The 20,285-nt window shown below is 40.1% G+C and overlaps 3 protein-coding genes across 5 annotated transcripts; 2 read left to right on the top strand and 1 right to left on the bottom strand.

The window, feature by feature from the left end:
• Window positions 1-2,610: 2,610 nt before the first annotated feature.
• On the bottom strand, window positions 2,611-8,822 carry prpf18 (PRP18 pre-mRNA processing factor 18 homolog (yeast)). Of its 2 annotated transcripts, XM_037451334.2 has the most exons (11): window positions 8,646-8,822; window positions 7,566-7,643; window positions 7,319-7,345; window positions 6,066-6,164; window positions 5,856-5,969; window positions 5,595-5,741; window positions 5,357-5,425; window positions 4,406-4,546; window positions 4,240-4,311; window positions 4,004-4,159; window positions 2,611-3,221 (listed from the first exon to the last, which is right to left on the bottom strand). In XM_037451334.2, the coding sequence occupies exons 1-11, from the start codon at window positions 8,709-8,711 to the stop codon at window positions 3,141-3,143; spliced, it is 1,050 nt and encodes a 349-aa protein (XP_037307231.1). In that variant the 5' UTR covers window positions 8,712-8,822; the 3' UTR covers window positions 2,611-3,140. The 2 variants fall into 2 exon arrangements, with proteins under 2 accessions (XP_037307231.1, XP_037307232.1); XM_037451335.2 differs by lacking the exon at window positions 7,319-7,345.
• Window positions 8,823-8,905: 83 nt separating this feature from the next.
• On the top strand, window positions 8,906-14,070 carry bend7 (BEN domain containing 7). Its single transcript, XM_037451331.2, has 10 exons — window positions 8,906-9,927; window positions 10,422-10,499; window positions 10,585-10,938; window positions 11,132-11,248; window positions 11,330-11,670; window positions 12,098-12,205; window positions 12,348-12,465; window positions 12,575-12,688; window positions 12,804-12,845; window positions 13,298-14,070. Exons 1-10 carry the CDS (start codon window positions 9,864-9,866, stop codon window positions 13,354-13,356), a joined length of 1,395 nt encoding a protein of 464 aa, XP_037307228.2. The 5' UTR covers window positions 8,906-9,863; the 3' UTR covers window positions 13,357-14,070.
• A 459-nt stretch (window positions 14,071-14,529) lies between these two features.
• Window positions 14,530-20,269, top strand: sephs1 (selenophosphate synthetase 1). Of its 2 annotated transcripts, none has more exons than XM_037451333.2 (10): window positions 14,530-14,659; window positions 16,008-16,130; window positions 16,269-16,365; window positions 16,462-16,565; window positions 16,678-16,785; window positions 16,987-17,141; window positions 17,234-17,324; window positions 17,446-17,545; window positions 18,472-18,684; window positions 19,446-20,269. In XM_037451333.2, the coding sequence occupies exons 2-10, from the start codon at window positions 16,035-16,037 to the stop codon at window positions 19,658-19,660; spliced, it is 1,179 nt and encodes a 392-aa protein (XP_037307230.2). In that variant the 5' UTR covers window positions 14,530-14,659; window positions 16,008-16,034; the 3' UTR covers window positions 19,661-20,269. The 2 variants fall into 2 exon arrangements, with proteins under 2 accessions (XP_037307230.2, XP_062418905.1); XM_062562921.1 differs by lacking the exon at window positions 14,530-14,659 and adding an exon at window positions 14,710-14,994.
• The last annotated feature ends 16 nt before the right edge of the window (window positions 20,270-20,285 follow it).

Here is a 20,285-nt window from a genome sequence, read left to right as displayed (position 1 = left end):
AGATGGAAAAACAAGTGCTCTAAACAAATCAGAAGGAAGCCAGAATGAAACAAGAGCCACTCTAAAGCTGCTCGGGGAAAATGGGGGGAAAGGTTCTGTCTGTAAGCCTCACATCCTCTCGCCATCACTTTCGGGCTTTTATTTGGATCGTTTTTCATTTTCCTTCCTGTCCTCTTTGTACTAAAGGAAGCAGTGGCTGTGAACACACTTCACCATGGTGATGGCTCCTCACAGGAACACGCCAATTTATATGAACAGATCCATTTATGTGCTGCTGATAGAAATGGATTGCAATGAAACATCAGCAGAGCAGAAAGGATGAGGCAAAGGCACAGTGATGGACAAGTATCCAGGAGAGACATATGTCCAGAATAGGGGTTGACCACTATTTATACACTCTTATCCATAGCTTTACTTTTATTCATTGTCCAGTTTTTAATAAAAACGTGGCATATGTGTGACAGCACATTCCAGTCATCACACATTACTCAAGTTAACTTAATGTGACACATTTCCAGAGCATCATTTCCTCCACCTGTATGCTGCTTTTTGTATAAGAGAATGACAATAAATTCTACCTTTAACTTTTGATACCCCTCAAATAAAATAACAAATTAAGAAGCTGAATAAATAAATGAATGTTGTGCAACCAAAAACAGCATTCGGTACTATATTCTTCTCCTTCTTCTATATGCTGCCACCCTTGAATGACCCCAATGCATCTCTTTTGGCAGACGGTTCAGCAGTTTAAACGAGGCTCTGACCGTTAAGCCTCGTTTGAGTCCTGCTAATAAAATTAGCACTTTGAAGGTGGTAATGAATCCTGATATAAGTCGAAGCCTTCACAGGACACAGACAGGGAGGTTCATATTTGTCTCATTGTCTGTGACGGGACAGAGTATTTAGAAATGCATTTACATCCCATAGGATGCAGGAAGAATCTCAGAGGGCAGAGACAGACAGAGAGAGAGAGGCATAATGGTGTGATGCCTCCACCAGGGATTGGTTTCCACCTCTCCAGGTGCCCGGCAACGATTGGTCAAGTCAGTCCAGAGGAAAAGAGAAATTAAGCTTCGATTACACTTAAACCCTGCAAGCTGGCAAACAACCACACACAAGCCATTTCCTTGGTAACAAAATGACGGGCTGAAATCTTCCAAAAAGGTATCATACTGAAACATCCCAGAAAAATAACCTGAAAAATAACTTGTCTAAATCATTGTTGTATGTGATTGAGGAATATCCCACCTACCACAAAATCACATATCATGAAATAAAACACTAGAACACCATTAACAGCACTAATGCTTTCATTTCAACATTGGCATGCTAATATATGCAGTTATACAGGAGCAATGGAAATAATCCTTCCACAAATCTCAGGCCTATGAACATGATAATTAAACCTGGTGGATCCCTCACGCGCTCGTCTCTGACGCAGTACGGTTCGGAACAAAAGAAGCACAGCGAGCCGGCTTTTAAATCAATCATTACATTTTCACATATCTTATGGACCATTTACAGATCTAAGGTCATTCAGAAGAAAATTAATAGTTATGCCCCCTCTTAATGACTACAAACCCTCATTGTTGTCAGGTAGTTTAGGGTGTATTAAATCACCATATTCACGTAGAGGGCCATTGAAAAAGGGGATGAGGCCACCTACGCTTTGCAGCCTTCAGAGAATATTGAACTCTTGGTCAACAAGTTGAAGGGAAATGTAGAGGACAATCAAGCGAGTGAACATAAATCAGAGCATGGCCGGGTCTATACAGGCATGTATGAGGGGGCAGCCACAAAACTTGAGGGGGCATTGTGCTCCAGCACCTAGTTTGAGGGGGCACAACATTTATTTGAGAGGGCCGGGCCCCCTCTTGCCCCTGCCTAGACCCGGCCCTGAATCAGAGTAACATAGGTGTGATGTTCATTTACAATAAACTGCAAATACGTTTCCCTGGATCATCATAAAGGCCTCAGCTGAGCACACATCGGTTGACAGTGAAAAAAAAACATTTGCAGGGACAGAAGCCAAAATATTTAGCCAAATTTTTTTTCAAGCTCAGGCAGATAAATGCCTTCAAATAAAAAAAAAAATGAAGAAAAAGACAATGGTGAGGGTTGTGTAAGGGTGCTGTGTGTGGGACATTTCCAGAGAAAATCCCAGCTGTACTTCACAGTATTTGCACTGCCAACTGTCAACCTGTCCAGCTGGCTCTAAAGCAGAGACACTCAGAGCGGCAGACTGTGGTAACGTGTACACATGCACACAACCACAAGGAACAGATCGGATCACCATGGTTACTGTAATAAGGTCAGTGTGTGACGCTGGATGCTACCATCTTAGCAAACTACTGGAAGCTTTCCATCAGCAATCAGTCGTTGCAAATCGGGTTTGTTTTGTTGCTTTGAAGGGAACCCTGATCCCTTAATTTAGTACTGACTGATCCTCGAGCCACACAATTTAACATTTTAATGAAGCACATTAAATGGCACATTTACAGGAACACCAAAGAGAAACTCTGGTGGTCTAAAATAGTCCCATTCAGCCGTCCAGCAGCAGAACACAAGAGCAAATCTCACGCATTTCAGAAAAAAAGTTAATCAGTCCTGGTAGGTGTTACAACAAATAAAGTGTTTATTTTCATACAAAGATAGTACAAGTAAGAACCTTATACATGCAAATAAAACGTTATCTGCATTGACGTCAGCTTGTCAAAAGATGTAATACAACTTACAATACTGGAGCTTTTTGACAAAATGGTTTTGCTGGAAAATGTGGTTTTGTTAGCATTCACAAGTTAAACCTTTATACGGTTTCCCTTTTCTGTCAAGAATAGTTTAGATGTTCTCAAATAGGAGCAAATTCTCAGCATGAGTGTCCTCCACCTAAATGTGATATAGTTTCAAGTCTGGTTGTATTCAGGTCGTACTCAGCTGGATTCATCTTAAATTAAGTTTTTTGGCATACCAAAAAAATGCAGATGCACCTGAAAGCCCTTGATATACAACACGTTGACAAATTTCTGCTCGGCCACACTGTCATCCCAGAAGCGAGAAGCGAGATGCTGCCAAAATGACCACATTGGATTGTAATTCGATGGACCGGACAGCATCGGCGTGAGGTGCACCGAAGTTACAGGTTAAAGCGCGTTGTACTCCACACACTTTGATGGAACAGTCGTGAAGTGTTTCTGGCAGATAGTCATCAGCCTCTTCAGGCCCTGTAGAGCCAGAAGCAGAAGACGATTAAGTTGAGAACTTAAAGTATAAACATGGGCCGGCTGGTCCCACCTGGTGGTTCATTCCATAAACTTCTGTCCAACATATTCCAATTCATTTCAATTCAATTAGACAAGTTGATATAATGTGATGGCAATTGAAGTAATTGTGAAGTAATTAACATAGATGACTAACGAATAACCTCAACCTGACCTCCTCTACAAACCTCAGCAGTTTAATGCTAATTATTGAAATACGCAGAAAATCAACACCGAGAAGCAGCAAAACTCGGACTAGTGATAATCTGGGTGATTTAAAATATATATGAGTGAAAATTGGGTTATGAGTTTGATTCTCTGCAGTGTCTTTTGTTTATACACAATCTTTCAGAAGTTTGTAGATAATATAATTTTCTTATCTAATTACAATTGGGGAAAATTGCAATACAGTTACTTTCTGGGAAAGTCATCACAGACACTGTTTGTATTTCTGCAAATACATGAATATTAATTATACTTCCATGAGGGGAATGTTGGCTCAATCCCCTTTGCGTTTCCTCTTTCGGCAATTAACTGATATTTCAATGAAGATTGTCATTTAAAGTAATTCAAATATAAAAACACATTTAAAATAATACTTATACTAAAATAAGCCTGTAAATTGCATTGTATTCACTGTTACTGTCATTATTATTATTAGGTTTGAGGGTTATAGTTTTTTTTTTTAATTTAATAAATCAATACAGACATTTGGACATCATCGGTGGGGATGATCTCAGTCTCACCTGGATGTATTTTCTCTGCGTCTCATCGTTGAGAACGTGGGCCACGTGCTTGGAGAAGATCTTTTCTCGCCCGGTACGAGCGTGGATTCCCACCATGGTCACACCGATTGGCCAAGGAGCATTACCAATGGCCATCTGCAAGTAGGCGTCATTTGCCTGGACATAGAATTGAATGAAGTTGATACATTTGTTCATTTATAAGAGGGTGTTTTACACACTGTTATACAGATACAAACCTTGACATATTCTCTCTCCAACATGAATTTAATGATGTCTGTGATTGACTCTTTGATGTCCGCTGGTAAACTCTGAAAAAGTTTAAAGAGAAATGGAAACTATAAGAAATGAAAAACATTGTAAAGAAATCCTTGTGGGCTGATTCACTCCCCCCACAAACGCTACCTTCTTCCTGAGCTTCCTGAAGAGAGGTTTCAGGTAAGACTCAGTCTGTGAGTGAGTGGCACTGGCCAGTTTGCCCTGAACACTTCGCTTCACGTGGTCCTCTCGGCTGTTCAGATCTTTCGCCCAAACACCAAGAAGAAACTAGAAAACAACAGGAAATATGGGTATTGAGAGTTGCGGAGAGGAAGCCAAAATAGCAAACATGTTTCCACATAACACTTAATATACCTATAGGGTATTAAACAACTCAATAAACATTTCATATCATAAAAAGGAGTTTTCTTTATTTGTACCTATTGCAAGTGGACAAAGTAGCTACCTGATTTACTCAGTGATTTAAAAAGCACATTGGAAAAGAAATGTGATCAAAGGGTCGTTGATTGTATGAAATATATATATATTATAAAAAGCTCGGCAACTGCATTTGATTGAGAGCTACGTTGTACAATGCATAAAAAAATATACATATCAAAAAAGCCAAATGTGTAGAAACTTTATTATAAAGCCACAAGTTTTAGAGAGACTTTAAGGATAGTCTTTCAGGATAAAAAAACTAGAAAAAACTGAAGTGATGACATCATGCTCAGATGTAGATTGAACATATTAGAAATATTTAAGTAAAGTTGTTATATAGAAACCACTAAACATAAAACAATGAGCCGTTTTGTCCTAAAATAATTCTTTTGAAATACTAATATTGACAACATATATTTTACACATTTGGACCATTTATCGAACATTACATATTATGATTATGTGATCTTAATCATTTTAAAAAACAATCGCAATAAAAAGCCTACCTTTCAAAAAATATAATATCTCTTCTGCTGATTAAGAACAATTTAAACAGTTTATTGAAAACAATATGAAAAGTTGCAACAGTACTGTGAACAATTTCTTATCCAACAGCTCCAACTTGATCAAACGTAGAGCATCACCTTCTTGCCTTACCCTCAAAAACTTGTCGATAACTTCCTGGTCTCCCTCATCGTCCCCGGTGCCCAGGGTGTTACGAAGAGCCTGAAGGAGAGATTCAGCATTGAAACATGAACTCAATCACGACCAAATATTGCATTAAAATATGCAACTGATAGTGATCAATCAATAGTTATTCATGAATTGTACATCATTTGCTCTAACAGACAAAACCTGATCCTGTAAAGCATGCAGTATTAAATCTGTAATCTACCTCCAATTCCTCTATGGTGGTGTGTTCTTCATGCACTTTCAGGTCATGCTGTGTGTCCACTTCTCCAGGCTCCGTTCCTCCAACGATCTCATTCAGGTACTTCAGGTCGATCTTGTCCATGGCTGCTTTGAGGTCATTCCTCAAGCCCTAGATGAGGAGGCAGTGTTGAACATTGTCAATACGTTTATACATCATGGTTTTTGAATTCGCCTTAGCTTTAGTGGAAGATGTGTCCCACTCAAATACTATACACTGTCCTACCTTGTTAACTTCTGGGGTCAGAATCTCAATCTTCCTGAGTCTCTGGAAGGCATCATAATCAGACTCTCCAAAAAAACGGACTGGTTCTGCTCGCTCTCTTAGCCGCCGAACCACCTAAACACACACACAGCAACGCAAAAAAGACCCAATTCATTTTTGTTATGGAAAAAATTATATTTTTAGGAAACGTAATATTTTATATTTACTCACTTCCTGTCTTGACAGTGTCATTGGCAGCTTTTCTTCCGTTAGTTCCATTTCTAACACTGGATTAGCTGAGGTGGATTGCTCATCTTCTTTCTTATCAACCTTCACGGCAACATGGAGAAGACAGAAATACACTTATTATCGAAGAGATTGAAAAAGGCTCATTTAGGAGGGACATGGATGTGTCCTTTTGGTGGGTTTGATTGCACATATTCACATCCTTATCTTACCTGTAGGCTCCTCTATGAAGACAAGTCATTGAAAATAAGCAATGATTTTGAGAAATTAAATAAATCATTCATTTCTTTTTATTATATCATTAAGGAAACGATGCCAGATCATGCTTTCATAGGCACATGCATCTCAGCACTCTTAGATTGTGGTATAATGAGCACAATCTAAAAGAACAAACACAAAAGCCTCCAAAACAACCCTTGTTCAGATAAACACATTTGAATGCACGTGTACAAAGAGCAAAGCTTAATACATTAGACATTTCAAGCCCATTTGCACAAAATTTAACAGGAATGCAGTTTTCTAAAAAGCAACAATGCAAACCAGAAGAAACATTGAGATGGTCCAAATAGTACAACTACTGTCACAGATTATGTGCAAAATCGTAGGAGCAGCTTGGTAACAGAATCATCTTTCATTTCAGTTCAGTAGACCATGCTGAGATTACACCATGTCTGTGTCCCACTAGGTTTGTGGATTTGTTTCCTGATAACTGGTCATGCATGTAGTATAGATGTCCTAATAATGGCTGCATATAAAAATTAAACTGTTAAAAGCATAAATATTTATTCAAAGCACAAAGAGCTTCAGCATATTCATAATTTTCTGGATTAAATGCAAAAGGATAGACTATGAGCTACTTAAACTACTAAACAAAAATTGCCCTTGTTCATTTTGAAAATTGACTTTTCAAAATGATTTGGACTGGACTGAACTCAACACGCACAGTATACAGAGAGCTGGTTAAATGTTCCAGCTCTCCTAGACCTAGGCCGGATATCAATGTAGTACTGGTTTATTGATTGATTGAGATGTCGGATGTAGAATAAATGTTATTATCTACTGCCGTTGTGGAGTTATTTCTGACCTCCACTGGAAAATAAAGAGGTCTCCACCATGATATTTATGCTGACTTGTTTCCAAAAAAGGGCTCCACAGAAGCTGAAACCTTTGGGACACAGAGTGTTTTATCCGGATTCATCATGCATCCTGTCAGCTGCTTTCACTGTGCAATCCCATACCTGGCTCTCAGGTGACTCTCTCTGCACCTACAGATGCAGCAGCAGAGGTAGGTTGGGAAAAAACAGCACACACAGACACCAATGTACACCTGGGCATCATTGCCTGACCTTATTTTGCTTCCTTGCAAAACATTAAGCTACAGTAATAAGAGTAGCTTCCCAAACATGAGATTAAACTCGTGATTTATATATGTGTGTGTGTGTGAGAGAGAAAATGTAAGACAAAGAGAGTGATCTTGACATCAACCTTATATCCACATCTTTTGAAGTAATCCTCTTGTTCCTTGCGTGCCAGATCAGACCTTTTGAAGAATTTTTTAGAGTCCTGGAAGCAGAAAAATAATTGAATTGTTTTACATTTCTGTTCCAAATCAATGTGAAACGCAATAATCTTTGAGAAAGCATAACATAGAAATGGTGCCATATGGAAACTGTTTCCTTCCCTTATGCTATGATGGTACTGTGTATATCTTTAATATATTTACGTAGAAATGACATAAACACATTCTGCATATGAAGTATAAAAAATAGAGGTGAGACTGGGGTTTCAAAGATTGTATCTATATCAAAATAAAATATGCTGAAACACAGGGGTCCATGTTCTTCTGAATTTCAGAAAATATATATATATAGAATACAAATATATAGAATTTGGTTTTGTTTTATTTCAGTTAAGTGTGATTCTTTACACTTTTTTATTTGGCCACAACAGGATGCCATTTTGTGATGGTGATCCGTACAATTATCTCACTATATATTAGTATTAAAACAAATGATGTAACTTAAATCAGTCATTTTGATGACATCTAGAATAATGCCTTCCTGTTTGGTGTTTTTATGTCTGGTGAAACATTCTTCCCTGCTATCCTACAACCGCCATTTATTCGAATCCCAGTGTTCATCTAACGTCAATGTCACACTAACGTTAAATAAAATGTTCATGTTTTAATAATATTAAAACGAATATTCGAATATCCGCCTACACTGTGGGTTTCTAACATTAACGCTAATGATGCATATTTGCTCTCTATCCAAGTTGACCTAACGTTAGCATCGTTACTTTCAGTCTATTGTGAATTGAATGTCCGTCTTACTGTGTTTAAACATTTGATGTGGCTAACGCTACATAACTTCCAGTAGTGTAAAATACATCGAACAAGAAATACATAAACAAATAGATGATTCTGGAAAGACAGCGTCGGCTGAACTGGGTGCTAACGTTAGCTAACTTAGTGCTAACGTTAGCAAATAGCTAGCAGCTAACGAAGTAAACATTTCAGCAGAAGAGTCGAGTGACCGAGCTACCGATACTTCGTCAGTCACTCACGTCAACAAGATCTTTATCTTCGATGAGTTTCCTTTTTCTTGCGATCTCAGCTTTTAGTATATCCATATTGATAAATCAGTTGTGGTTGTTATTCGCTTATTTCGGCAAAACAATACACATGTAACGTTAGCAACTGAAGGCTCGGTTCCTATACTTAACCCGGAAGTTGACCTTAAAGACAAGACACATTACAGTATAAGAGCTCGTATCACTTTTTTGTTTACTGTGTGTTCACTTCAAAATAAAAAGAGTGTAGTATTACATTCATCTTATTATTTCCAGGCCAGGTTATTTAGCAAACACTGTTTGAATATAAACTCAAAATATTTTAAGATTGCCCTATCCGACCGACCATGTCATGGAGCTACATTATTGCACAAATATAAATGAATAAATCAATATGAAAAAAAAAACACTTCTATCAATGGCACAACGTTCTACCAGGAACAGCAATGGATCAGTTTTGAGTTGAGAATTAAACACCCTTTTATTAAAGAGACCTGCAAGTGTCACAAGTGACTGAACATTAACTCCAGTTTCCTGTCAGTGACGCAGAATGTATACCATTGTCAGAAGCAAGATCATGACTGGAGAGAAGGGAAATCTCCCCTGATGCACAATATAATATTATTAGTAAATCAGATATTTAAAAAAAACTCACTAAAGAGATGACATTACATTCGAGAAGATGATCATTAAATCATTATTTGTAATGTCAAACATGAGTAACCCTAACAGAAGCAAATGCACCATTGCCCCTGTTCATTTAATTCAGATAAAACTTTTTGTTTACCTTGTGATCTCGTTAACCTTTGGCCTTTCTTTCAAATAACAGTCCATTGTTTGAACACCATAGAGGCAAATGCGTGACTCGACCTTTCAGATGAGAACATACCATCAGGTGGCGCAAAGGGATGTGTTACGAATGTCTAATATTAAAACCATTAACGTATTTACATGGCAACGGGGAAGAAACGGTATCATTTTTTTAATGAGCCAGAAAGAACGATCACCCGATAGTATTTATCAGGCAATTTAAGCAAAACACGGGGATCATGTGGCGATGCCAGGATCCGTGGCGCAACCTGGGGAGAAATTGGACTGATTAATGAGGCTGGCGGACGGTGATTCCGCTGAGTGCATTGTTGTCACTGATCCCGTCTTTCTCAACGACTGCGCGACTGACTGTAGACTGTATCCGTCACATCCCTCCCGAAGATGGAGTCTGGAGAACGGAAGAGAAGAAGGAAGTCACAGAGCTTTAAGCTGGTCACGGATGAAGGTAGGCTGCTGGATGAATGGAAGACCTTTGCGAGACGCGCGTCTGTGTCTGGATGTTTTGTCTGGCGCTGTGTGGCGGCGGATAGACGACCCCTGTCAACAAAAGCGACCGCCACGACAGCGTCCATAGCCTGTGCCTCGGTCCTATGCAACAGATAAACCATAATGATGAAATGTGAAAAGCTTCCCGGTCACACGGGGCTCAACATGGATTAAATAATGAAATTGATTAGGCTGAAGGATAGTCTAAATTATGTAAAACATGTTGCACATTGTGAATGTGCAACATGAAGCTTGGATTGTTCACTTTCTGCTTAAGAAAATGTTGTAGGCCACCTCTCCTGGATACACTTCTTCATACAACCTACAGGTGGTGGTTTCTGCATGGGATGGGAGGGGGGACGGAGGGGGTGGGGGGGTTAGATAACAGTTGTCCATGTCATCCTCCAAAAGCTTCATCATTGCAACAAAATCTTGATGATTTTTTGTGTGCAGCTTTTGCCCCTTCATATGTGATGAATCCCAACTCCAACAACGTGAATGGAGAGCCAAAGGATGCTGCTGTTCCTGATGGTATGTTCCATTTTGAGAAAAGATCTCTATGATATATTGAGGCAGATCTCACCTATTATTTCGACACCTTTCTTTCTCAACGTAGTATGGCTAGGGGACGAGGGCGTGGAGATCAAGAGGCAAATCACAGGAATGATGAGGCTTCTGAGTGATAAGACCGGCAGGGTATATCATCGTGTGGTAAGAGAGCAGGACAGCTTAACAAAGGACCCTCAGGAAAGGCATCAGACCTGGGTACATCAGCCTGCAATTTCATCTCTTGTGTCAGAAGACCACCAAAGCAACCGCTGGAACTCTGCAGGGGACCCGGGGCCTTCACCTTCTCCCATATCCACCCCGATCCCCAACGGTCCATGTTTTGGCCAGTACAGCACCCGCTCCAAAGCCCTGAAGGTCCTCAACAATACCAAGGATCCGAACAAAGTGAATGAAGCTAATGGTACGATGCCATAGCAGGTTTGAGGGGGATAAAACCAAGAATATACACAACTTGTACACTTGGTACACTTGCAAAACAAGCCGAACACTCTTGCACACAGACACTTGTCTGTGACGCGGCAAGAATGCAATTTGCACTGGTATAAGCATGTTAAAGCAGGCAATCTCTTACCACCACCCTACTGTCTTCCCAGGTCTAGTCCCTTGTGACACAACAGAAGCCCCCTGCTGCATGTGTAATTGTAAAGGAACCTTACAGGCTATTTTGCAGGAACTGCGTGCCATGAGGAAGCTGATGCACACTCAGAAAGGTAAGCGGATGAACACAAACACTCACATACTGTGACCAAGGGAGGAAGGAAAACATTGTTAGTGTTATTGTCTTTTTCTAGCATCCTTGGAAAGACATGGAGGGGCGGCATCGTCAGGCCAGCCTCGTCTTGGTCCAGGCCCCTCGCCTCGCTGTAGGCCCCGCAAGAGGAGGCCAATCTATAAAGTGGCTCCACTGAATGTTACCAGACCTAGAAGAGCCGCTCACGGTCCTCTGCAAGCATCCCCCCTTGCAGCTGCACATGCAGAATCTGGAAAGGGGGAGGGATATGAGAAAGAGCAAGGCTCATCTAGTCTTTCTGTCTCGCCTGAGGTTTCTGTTCTGCCACCTCAGGAAGATCCAGTAGCTATCAACAACATTCACAATTCTCTCCCGAAGCCACTAAAGGAACAGTCGTTAGAGGTAATCCAAATGTTAACTTAAATTAACAATTTGCCTGGCCACAGAAACATACCTAAGAATTTGATTTGATATCTTTCTGAAAAATGTAGTTTATTTCTTTCTTTTTAACTTACTTACATTTGTTTTCTCATCTCATGTTTTTGACTATTTAAGTAACTTAAAATCCATGCTGTATATATGTTCATCACCAAGTGATATGCTTTTTTGTTAAGTTACCGCTTTAGATCTCGTATCATCATTTTGAGATGAAATGACATTTTACATTCAACATTAATATTAACATTAATACTTATTACAATTACTTCTGTAGATCAGTCTTTGTGTAGTCTCTTTTTTTCCTTCCAAAAACCGAATTTGTCTTGTGTTTTAACTGACCAGTTGTCCATAAATACTTCAGAATAAATACTGTTATTTGATTCTCTTTCAGCCCGAGGTGCGTCTTGCAGAGGATCATGACGTGTATATCTCAAAGGCTCAGCTAGATTCCATTCTGGTCAACTATACACGCTCTGGCAGCCTGCTGTTCAGGAAACTGGTGCGCATCAATATATTGCTCTCTTGTCACTGACATTTTATTTGAACTACAACAGAATAATTGACATCCCTTATAAAGCTAAGTTCAGTCTAAAAAAGTCAAAAGTCTAACCCTGTTTAACGTGAGGCTATGATGTGTCTAGGTGTGTGCCTTTTTTGACGATACCACGCTGGCTAACTCCTTGCCAAACGGTAAAAGGAAGAGAGGGCTCAATGATAACCGTAAGGGCTTGGATCAGAACATTGTGGGGGCCATCAAAGGTACAATGCAGGAGTTCCATTCAGCGTCTTTGCACCACAGTGCAACAATAATGACACAATAATGAAATGATTAATTAAATACTAATGTAGTTGTGTGAACCGTGTCCAGTGTTTACAGAGAAATACTGTACTGAACATCGAATAGAGAAGTTGCCCGGGCCACGAGACTGGGTCCAGATCCTTCAAGATCAGATCAAACTTGCCAGGAGGAGGCTGAAAAGAGGTACTGTCACATACTACTGCAAAGTTTCCACTTTTATCTTCAGTGAGTTTACTATAATTCACTTGCAAAATTGTCAAAGGGTCAGCTAAACCTTGTTCTTCCTTCGACTCCTTAGATGCTGCAGAAGCAGAAGAACTCTTAAATGGACCCTCCACAAGTATGAACCTCTTATAAAAATGGCGATTAACAGACACACAAACCCAATCCGGTGGTCTACTTGTACACGTCGGTGTCTATACCACTACTCCAACAATTTCCCACCACAACCCCTCTGAGCCTTAAGCATTCACAACTTCACTGTCACAACACACACACAAAACGTTGTGGCTCGCTCATTGGCTCGCTCATTGGCTCATATGTCTTTGTTGTGCTGTTGCTGTGACATTTGACATACCCACATAGCTTCTCGAAATGTCAGCTAATTATCTTCACACCATGCACCTTATCCCCCCTTTCATTTCTCTCTTTGCCTCACTGCCAGAAAAGCATTCATCTTTCTGCTATTTTAAAAGCCAGACCTGTAGAAGAAATCCACCAAATATGTGAAACCCAGGTGTCATTTATTAAAGTGATATTTAATACCTTAATTATTTTCTTCCTTCTTTATAGGCTGTGACTATAAGAAGGCTGCAAGCGGGAATGGGACGGTCGTCATCATGACTGGTTGATTCAATGGCTGCCCCACTGGCCTTACATCATTTGTAATTGGTCTTCATTCTCGTGCATTTTGCCACTTTAGATTTGTCTTTTGCTGCGCTCTTCTATGGATGTAAACGGAAAAAATAATAGCACCTTATGACAAAGAAGCCTGCTTAATGATTCTCTCTCTTTCGCATACAACTTCTGCAGCTTTTGTGGTCCTTCTTTAAGACAGATACTGAGATCTGGGTTCTAGTACCAAAAGACACTTATACACGTATACAGGGGCTAAAATATATTGTGGCTTATTGTTTACATTGTAGGCTTCAGCTTTAACTTGCCTTGTTCTCATATGTCAGTACCACGAGTTGCAAGTCTTAAACAAGAAAACGTAGGCTACTGTTTTAGTATATTGTTCATATATTTGGCACAAATTACTTTTAATTTACTTTGTAAGTGATGAATTTTCTCAATGGGTGTAATGTGTAGTGCAGGATCAACCTTATATACAAACATACAAAGGGAGATTTCTGAGGTATTTTAGAATAGGCTAAGCTATAACTGTTAGAGAATATAACGTATTCTATGAATATGTTTTCTTCTTCATTATTGGAATCTCTAGGCTATGCATATCTATTGTTCTATTGTCACTAATACTGTGGTGAATTACATTTTTCAGAATATTGTTTTTTTTGTGCACATAACATGAATAGTTTTCACCAATAAATATGGTTTCCTGGCCATTTCGTCTTTGAGTCGCTTTTTAAAAATAGGCCAAAAGGTATGAGAACATAATAAATGAAAAAAGTTTGTAATGCTGGATTTCTTTCTAAAGGACCAAATCAATATGACAGCGTTCTTCTAATATACGGAACGAATACAAACATGCATTAATCCTACCAAAAGATCACAAGTGTCTACACTTCAAGCCATGCGATGCTGTGTTGTTATAAGAGCAATTGGAGGGAAAATAGTTAATTAAAGGTACACTCCGTTGTAGAGATTTTTTGCCAGACTTCGCAGCCCATTAAAGGGGATGTTAAAGCCGCCAGTGTATGGACAGAGGACCCTTTGACATCTGGCGAGTTTCCTCTTTGAATTGCACACCATATAGTGTTTGATGAAAACAAAGCATGGTCGTATATGTTAATTCAATAAAATGCATTCAATCGTATGTGACAGTTTTATTTTTTCGGATTTATAGTTCTGAGTTAGAAGACAAATGTGTCTCACTTTTCGTCAGGCGTTCTCGCAGGACGCCCGATTCCAGCCCCAGTGCATTCTGGTGCGGTCCCCGCTCTTCTGTCGGGATCCACCGCTAACGTGAAGCTGGTAAGGATAAACTGGACGGAGCAATTAAAGGGGAAATGTTACAAGAATATAACTCCGCTTTGGTCCTAAAATCGCGTTTAGGGCAATTGTAAACACTTATATTAGACACTAGCAGTACAAACGTTGCACAAGTAGCCCGTTCGGCGCGGTTTTATTGATACGCGCTGTGATGTTGCACTCGTCGCATGGTGACGGGCAGGAAAGGGTTAATTTTTTCCGCCGCCGACATTTTTTTTTTCGGCGCTCAACGGCAACTTTTTAACTTAACGCGGGCAAAGAAGTGTCCCTATGTTTCCAGCAACCGCGCATCACAGCTGGGCTGCGGCCTGCAGAATGTGTGTGTTTCAGTAGTTTCCCAGCTCGCACACTCGGACACTTCTCGCCCCTTTGTTGCACAGCGCTGCTTATGCTCATCGCCTCATGCATTGATCAGCGTTTGCAAGCGAGAGCTAGCATACAAACGGAAGCGGCTTTTTTCAGCAAAACAAAAGTGACATGTGTAACTTCCGGCACAGATATTCAAACTCTGATCAAAATAGTTGATAATATTAAAGCTAATATTTTGCCTCCGTTCGGCGCTGTTACTGTGAGCCGGTGCCTCGGGGTTGAATGAACTTTGCAACGTTTTGAACATTCCCGCTGTGAGCTGAACCCCGCGGCCCTTCAGTCAACAGACGCTTGGAAAAAAAACACCCGCAGAAGAATAAGCGACAGACAATCGAGATTTGAAGATTTCCACTTTATAAAACTCCTTTTAGTGTGCACTTCAGAATCTGGTCATCCCTAACATGTGTAGTACTAAACGGACTAACTTTAGTCGAAATTGTGCTCGCAATTCAAATTCACTTGCAGTTTATGAATTTAATGTAACGTTAATTTAAATCCGAACAGGAATGTATTTCTGGATATTCACATTCAGCACAATGCATCAGAACCACAACGTTTCTGCACCTATGGATTCAAAGCTGATTTTAATTTGGTCGTGTTTATAACTCCGTGTGTTATGTTAGTTTGGTGACATGTTGCTAAAACAAAGTGTCCTCAAAATGACTTTGTAAGACTGTTGTTTAATACATATATACATTTTTTAAATGATATCCAGCCTCTCAATTGAAAGGATTTGCCTGCATTTCTTTGTTTAAATTAAATGATAATATCTTAAAACATTATACTTGTATTACATTCTAAGATACCTGTTTCACTGTAGTTTGACATTTTATGGCCTAAATATAAATTAAGAAATAATTCAGATACGTGTTGATTGGCTTCAAAACTGTATTTATTCACACCCTTTCAAACAGCGTTTCTAATCACAATTTTCTATTGTTCTTTCCTGGGGTGATTCTAGTGGTGAAGACCCAGACTTTCTTCAGACATGTCTGTGAGGGAGTCCTTTAACCCTGAAAGCTATGAGCTGGACAAGAACTTCAGGCTCACACGCTTTGCTGAGCTCAAGGGTACTGGATGCAAGGTTAGATCTCAAGATGAATATCTGCCTTGAATGCATTATTGTTTTGGCATATCTCTTCATATTAATTCCATTAGTTGAGAAATGTGATATTAAAGAATGCAGTAAAATGTTTTAGGTGGTTTTTGTCGTCGGTCACAGGTGCCCCAAGATGTGCTACAGAAGCTGCTAGAAACTCTACAGGAGAACCACTATCAAGAAGATGAACAGTTCCTGGGGGCGGTTATGCCTCGATTAGGTTATTATGATACTAGTATAGTACTGTAATAACAGAAAATTAAAGTCCTTACACAAAATACACAATCTCACATATAGATTTCTTGTGTTTTTGAAGGCATAGGAATGGACACCTGTGTGATCCCCCTCAGACATGGAGGCCTTTCTCTGGTCCAGACAACAGATTACATCTACCCCATTGTGGATGACCCCTACATGATGGTAGGGATCTGCCACAGTTAGCATTCTCTGTCTGTATTATTGGTTGTGTCATAATCCTTTTATAATACAACAACCCTTGATGTTCTTGATGGTGAGTATTTATATTTTCTAGGGAAGAATTGCTTGTGCCAATGTTCTAAGTGACTTGTATGCCATGGGCGTGACAGAGTGTGACAACATGTTGATGCTTCTGGGAGTCAGCAACAAAATGTCAGAGAAGGTATGAGGCACGCCTGCAGATGTGTTCACCTTTTGGATCTTTTTTTCTGGCAAAATACGTGTTAATGCTAGAACGCACCAGCTACCACTCTTAATAGAGTGCTTTAACACAAATATATTAACTATAATCCTGTTTTTATTACTAATGCTTTTTTCCCCCTCATGTCCCTTTTTGTGTTATGGATTTTGTTGGTCTTTACAGGAGAGAGACAAAGTCATGCCACTGGTCATTCAGGGATTCAAGGATGCGTCGGAGGAGGCAGGCACATCTGTGACAGGTGGACAGACAGTGCTCAACCCCTGGGTGGTCCTGGGAGGAGTCGCTACAACAGTCTGCCAGCCGAACGAATTCATCATGTACGAAGGCGTTCCATAATGCACGCTTCCCTTTTTGCCTATCATTTTGTTGTTATCCCAAAAAACCAATCATGAGGTTTGATGTTTCTCAGGCCAGACAACGCAGTGCCAGGAGACGTGTTGGTGTTGACCAAGCCACTCGGGACACAAGTAGCCGTTGCAGTACATCAGTGGCTAGATATTGTAAGTCCCCCGGCCCCCGCTCATTTCACTCCAATCGCTTTGTATCAACGCCCCTCCTTTTTTAGGATACACACTAACGCCACTATATATTACGGCTATATATTCATTTGTTATTTCCCAGCCTGAAAAGTGGAACAAGATTAAGTTGGTGGTAACCCAGGAGGATGTAGAGCTGGCCTACCATGAAGCAATGATGAACATGGCTCGACTCAACAGGACAGGTGAAACCTCTATGCATATCTCCTAATAAGTGATTGGCAATGAGAATAACAGCTCAGCTTTTGCACCACAATCAAAGGCCTCAACCAATAACATTTTCCAAAACAAGTAATGTGGCGGCAATATCTGTATTTTTATTGCAAATCAAAATTGCAAATTTGTTGCTAGTTTCAGGGTTAACCCTGACAGTGCAGAATAGGCCTGTGGTGAGGAAGGGTCCTAACTGAGTCAAATGACTATAAGGGATCACCTTGATAACAGTTGTTTGAAGGCCAAGAAAAGGTGCTTCAATGCTTCCTGTTCAAAACACGTCTAATGCGTGTTTTGAACAGATTTAATAATTATTTTCATAGTCATAAAGAAATGAGATTCCTGTTGATGAAAATGAATAGAAAGTGACAACCATTTGATTTGAACGTTTACTTACCACAAATCATTCTTGATAACAAGCATCAATAAGAAATGAAACAAGCTAGGCCTATGATAGATTATTGAACAATTAAATAGGCCTTCATGCTTGGCATAACTACATACAGTACCAATCATTTCTTCATTTAATTCAATTAGAAAGTGTGTCCAAACTTTTGACCGGTACTGTATGCTGTCAGGCAGAGAGAAATCTTGAATGAGGGACAATATTACATCTGGGCTTAATTAGCTTCTGCTAATATAGTTAAAGATAATGCAAAAAACCTACAGGGATTGCTTTGTGATACCTAATGATAATGTTAAACGTGAAACAAGAAGTTGCTAAAGACAGGATCTGTAAAAATATATTTTTGGCTGTCTGACTTAGATAGGTTTTGCTTCCAGGCTGCATACATTGTTTAGCCACAGTCAATATTTGCTCACAGCACTTGTCTTAATAAGCCGAAGGTCATCCTAATGTGCGCTCTCTGTCTCCCTCTCCTGGCGTTTTCCCATGTAGCTGCTGGTCTCATGCACACCTTCAACGCTCACGCAGCCACCGACATTACAGGGTTTGGCATCCTAGGCCATGCTCAGACGTTGGCACGGCAACAACGAAGCGAGGTGTCATTCGTCATCCACAACCTCCCAGTGCTTGCCAAGATGGCGGCCGTATCGAAGGCTTGTGGGAACATGTTTGGACTGATGCACGGCACCTGCCCCGAAACATCTGGTGAGTGTGTACATGGCTCACAATGTTTTCTTTCTTCCTTCGGTCTTTAATGTATAGTAATTCTACAGCAGATTACACATATGTCCAGAGAACCTCATGAAGGGACCAAGATAACCAAATACAAATTTAAGGCTCTAGCATGTTCTGTGGGACCATAAAGATTATGTCAATTTCATTGGTGCAATCTGAATCTGCTATAATCTCCATCTATAATTTGTCTAATTACAACAATATGCGTGTGACTAACTTTAAAACATGGAACGAGCAAACCTTCCATAGTAGAAATAATTTAAAAAAAATATTCCAAGTACGAAAGAGCAAACATGTTGTCTCAAGATTGAAATAAAAGGCTTTAAGAATACGGCTTCTGATAGTTTCAAGATGGATTGAATGTGATTTGTACCTTTTTGACGCTATTCCTTAAAACACAACTTGTATTTTATTTTGAGGGAAAGGCAGGAGTGATAGATTAAAGAAACTACCAATGATATGTCCAAATAAAAAGGTGCAAGGTAAACATGACCTGGACGGAGATTCACGTCCCGTGGGATACAAAGAGGAGAAAAAAAGACAGATGAATCTTGACAAAACGTACAGATAGGAGACCCACTGGGCTGCAGCATCTGGACCGTATCCCACACAACATCAATGTGATCAGTTTCAGTGTCAAAGGCAGCATTTATAACTAGCGGTTTGATAACATTCACATTACAAACCTCATTTGGCCCCTTGTGACTCACGAAATCTCCCTTTCATTACAGGAGGCCTGCTGATTTGTCTGCCTCGGGAGCAAGCTGCCCGCTTCTGTGCCGAGATCAAATCCCCAAAATATGGTGAGGGCCACCAAGCGTGGATCATCGGAATTGTAGAAAAAGGAAACCGCACTGCACGCATCATTGACAAACCACGGATCATAGAGGTGGCACCACAAGCAGCCACGCAGAATGTCAACCCGACTCCCGGTGCAACCTCTTAATCCACCTTTGCATCATAGACCGGAACCCCGAAGCTCTCCAGAGTGTTTTTAGACACATCAACTACAAATCCATCCTAGGGTGCTGAAATATATACACAAAATAGTATGTACACAGAAAAGACTGGGTTGGCGTGTGTCTACATGAAAAACCGCCCCACACAGTGGCCCAAGGGGCGTGTCGTCACCCAGTGGACTCAACTAGCAGTGTCCCAGTGATATAACGATTGATGAGAACCAGAGCATACTTCAAATCCATTGGCCTTTTGTGTCTGTTGTGTTCTGTTACATGTGTGTGTGATCAGCAGGCAACTTCCGGTAAGAGGGCGATGACGAAGACAATAATGGGATACTGTTGATTCATTTTGAATCTTAGAGAGTCTGGTGTCTGTAACCTCCTTGGGTCTTTTAAAATTGCTCTCATTAAGCAGGCGGACCGCTTAATTTTTGTTTGTCCATTAACTTTGTACAGATATAAAGTCTTGGTTTAGTTCTTTGCTGTAACTGATGCCTTGAAAGAAAGAGTGAACAGAATGGTTTGTTTTTTATTACTTTGACTTTTTGTATTGTCCCCACCTAAACTAATAAATATTAAAATAGAAACCGGTTTGTTTTTTGCCCGCTCTTT

This window comes from Pungitius pungitius, chromosome 6 (genome assembly GCF_949316345.1).
Source record: "Pungitius pungitius chromosome 6, fPunPun2.1, whole genome shotgun sequence".
NCBI classification, from domain to species: Eukaryota; Metazoa; Chordata; class Actinopteri; order Perciformes; family Gasterosteidae; genus Pungitius; species Pungitius pungitius.
Note: the sequence above shows the minus strand (reverse complement) of the source record. Positions and strands in the feature narration are given on the sequence as shown.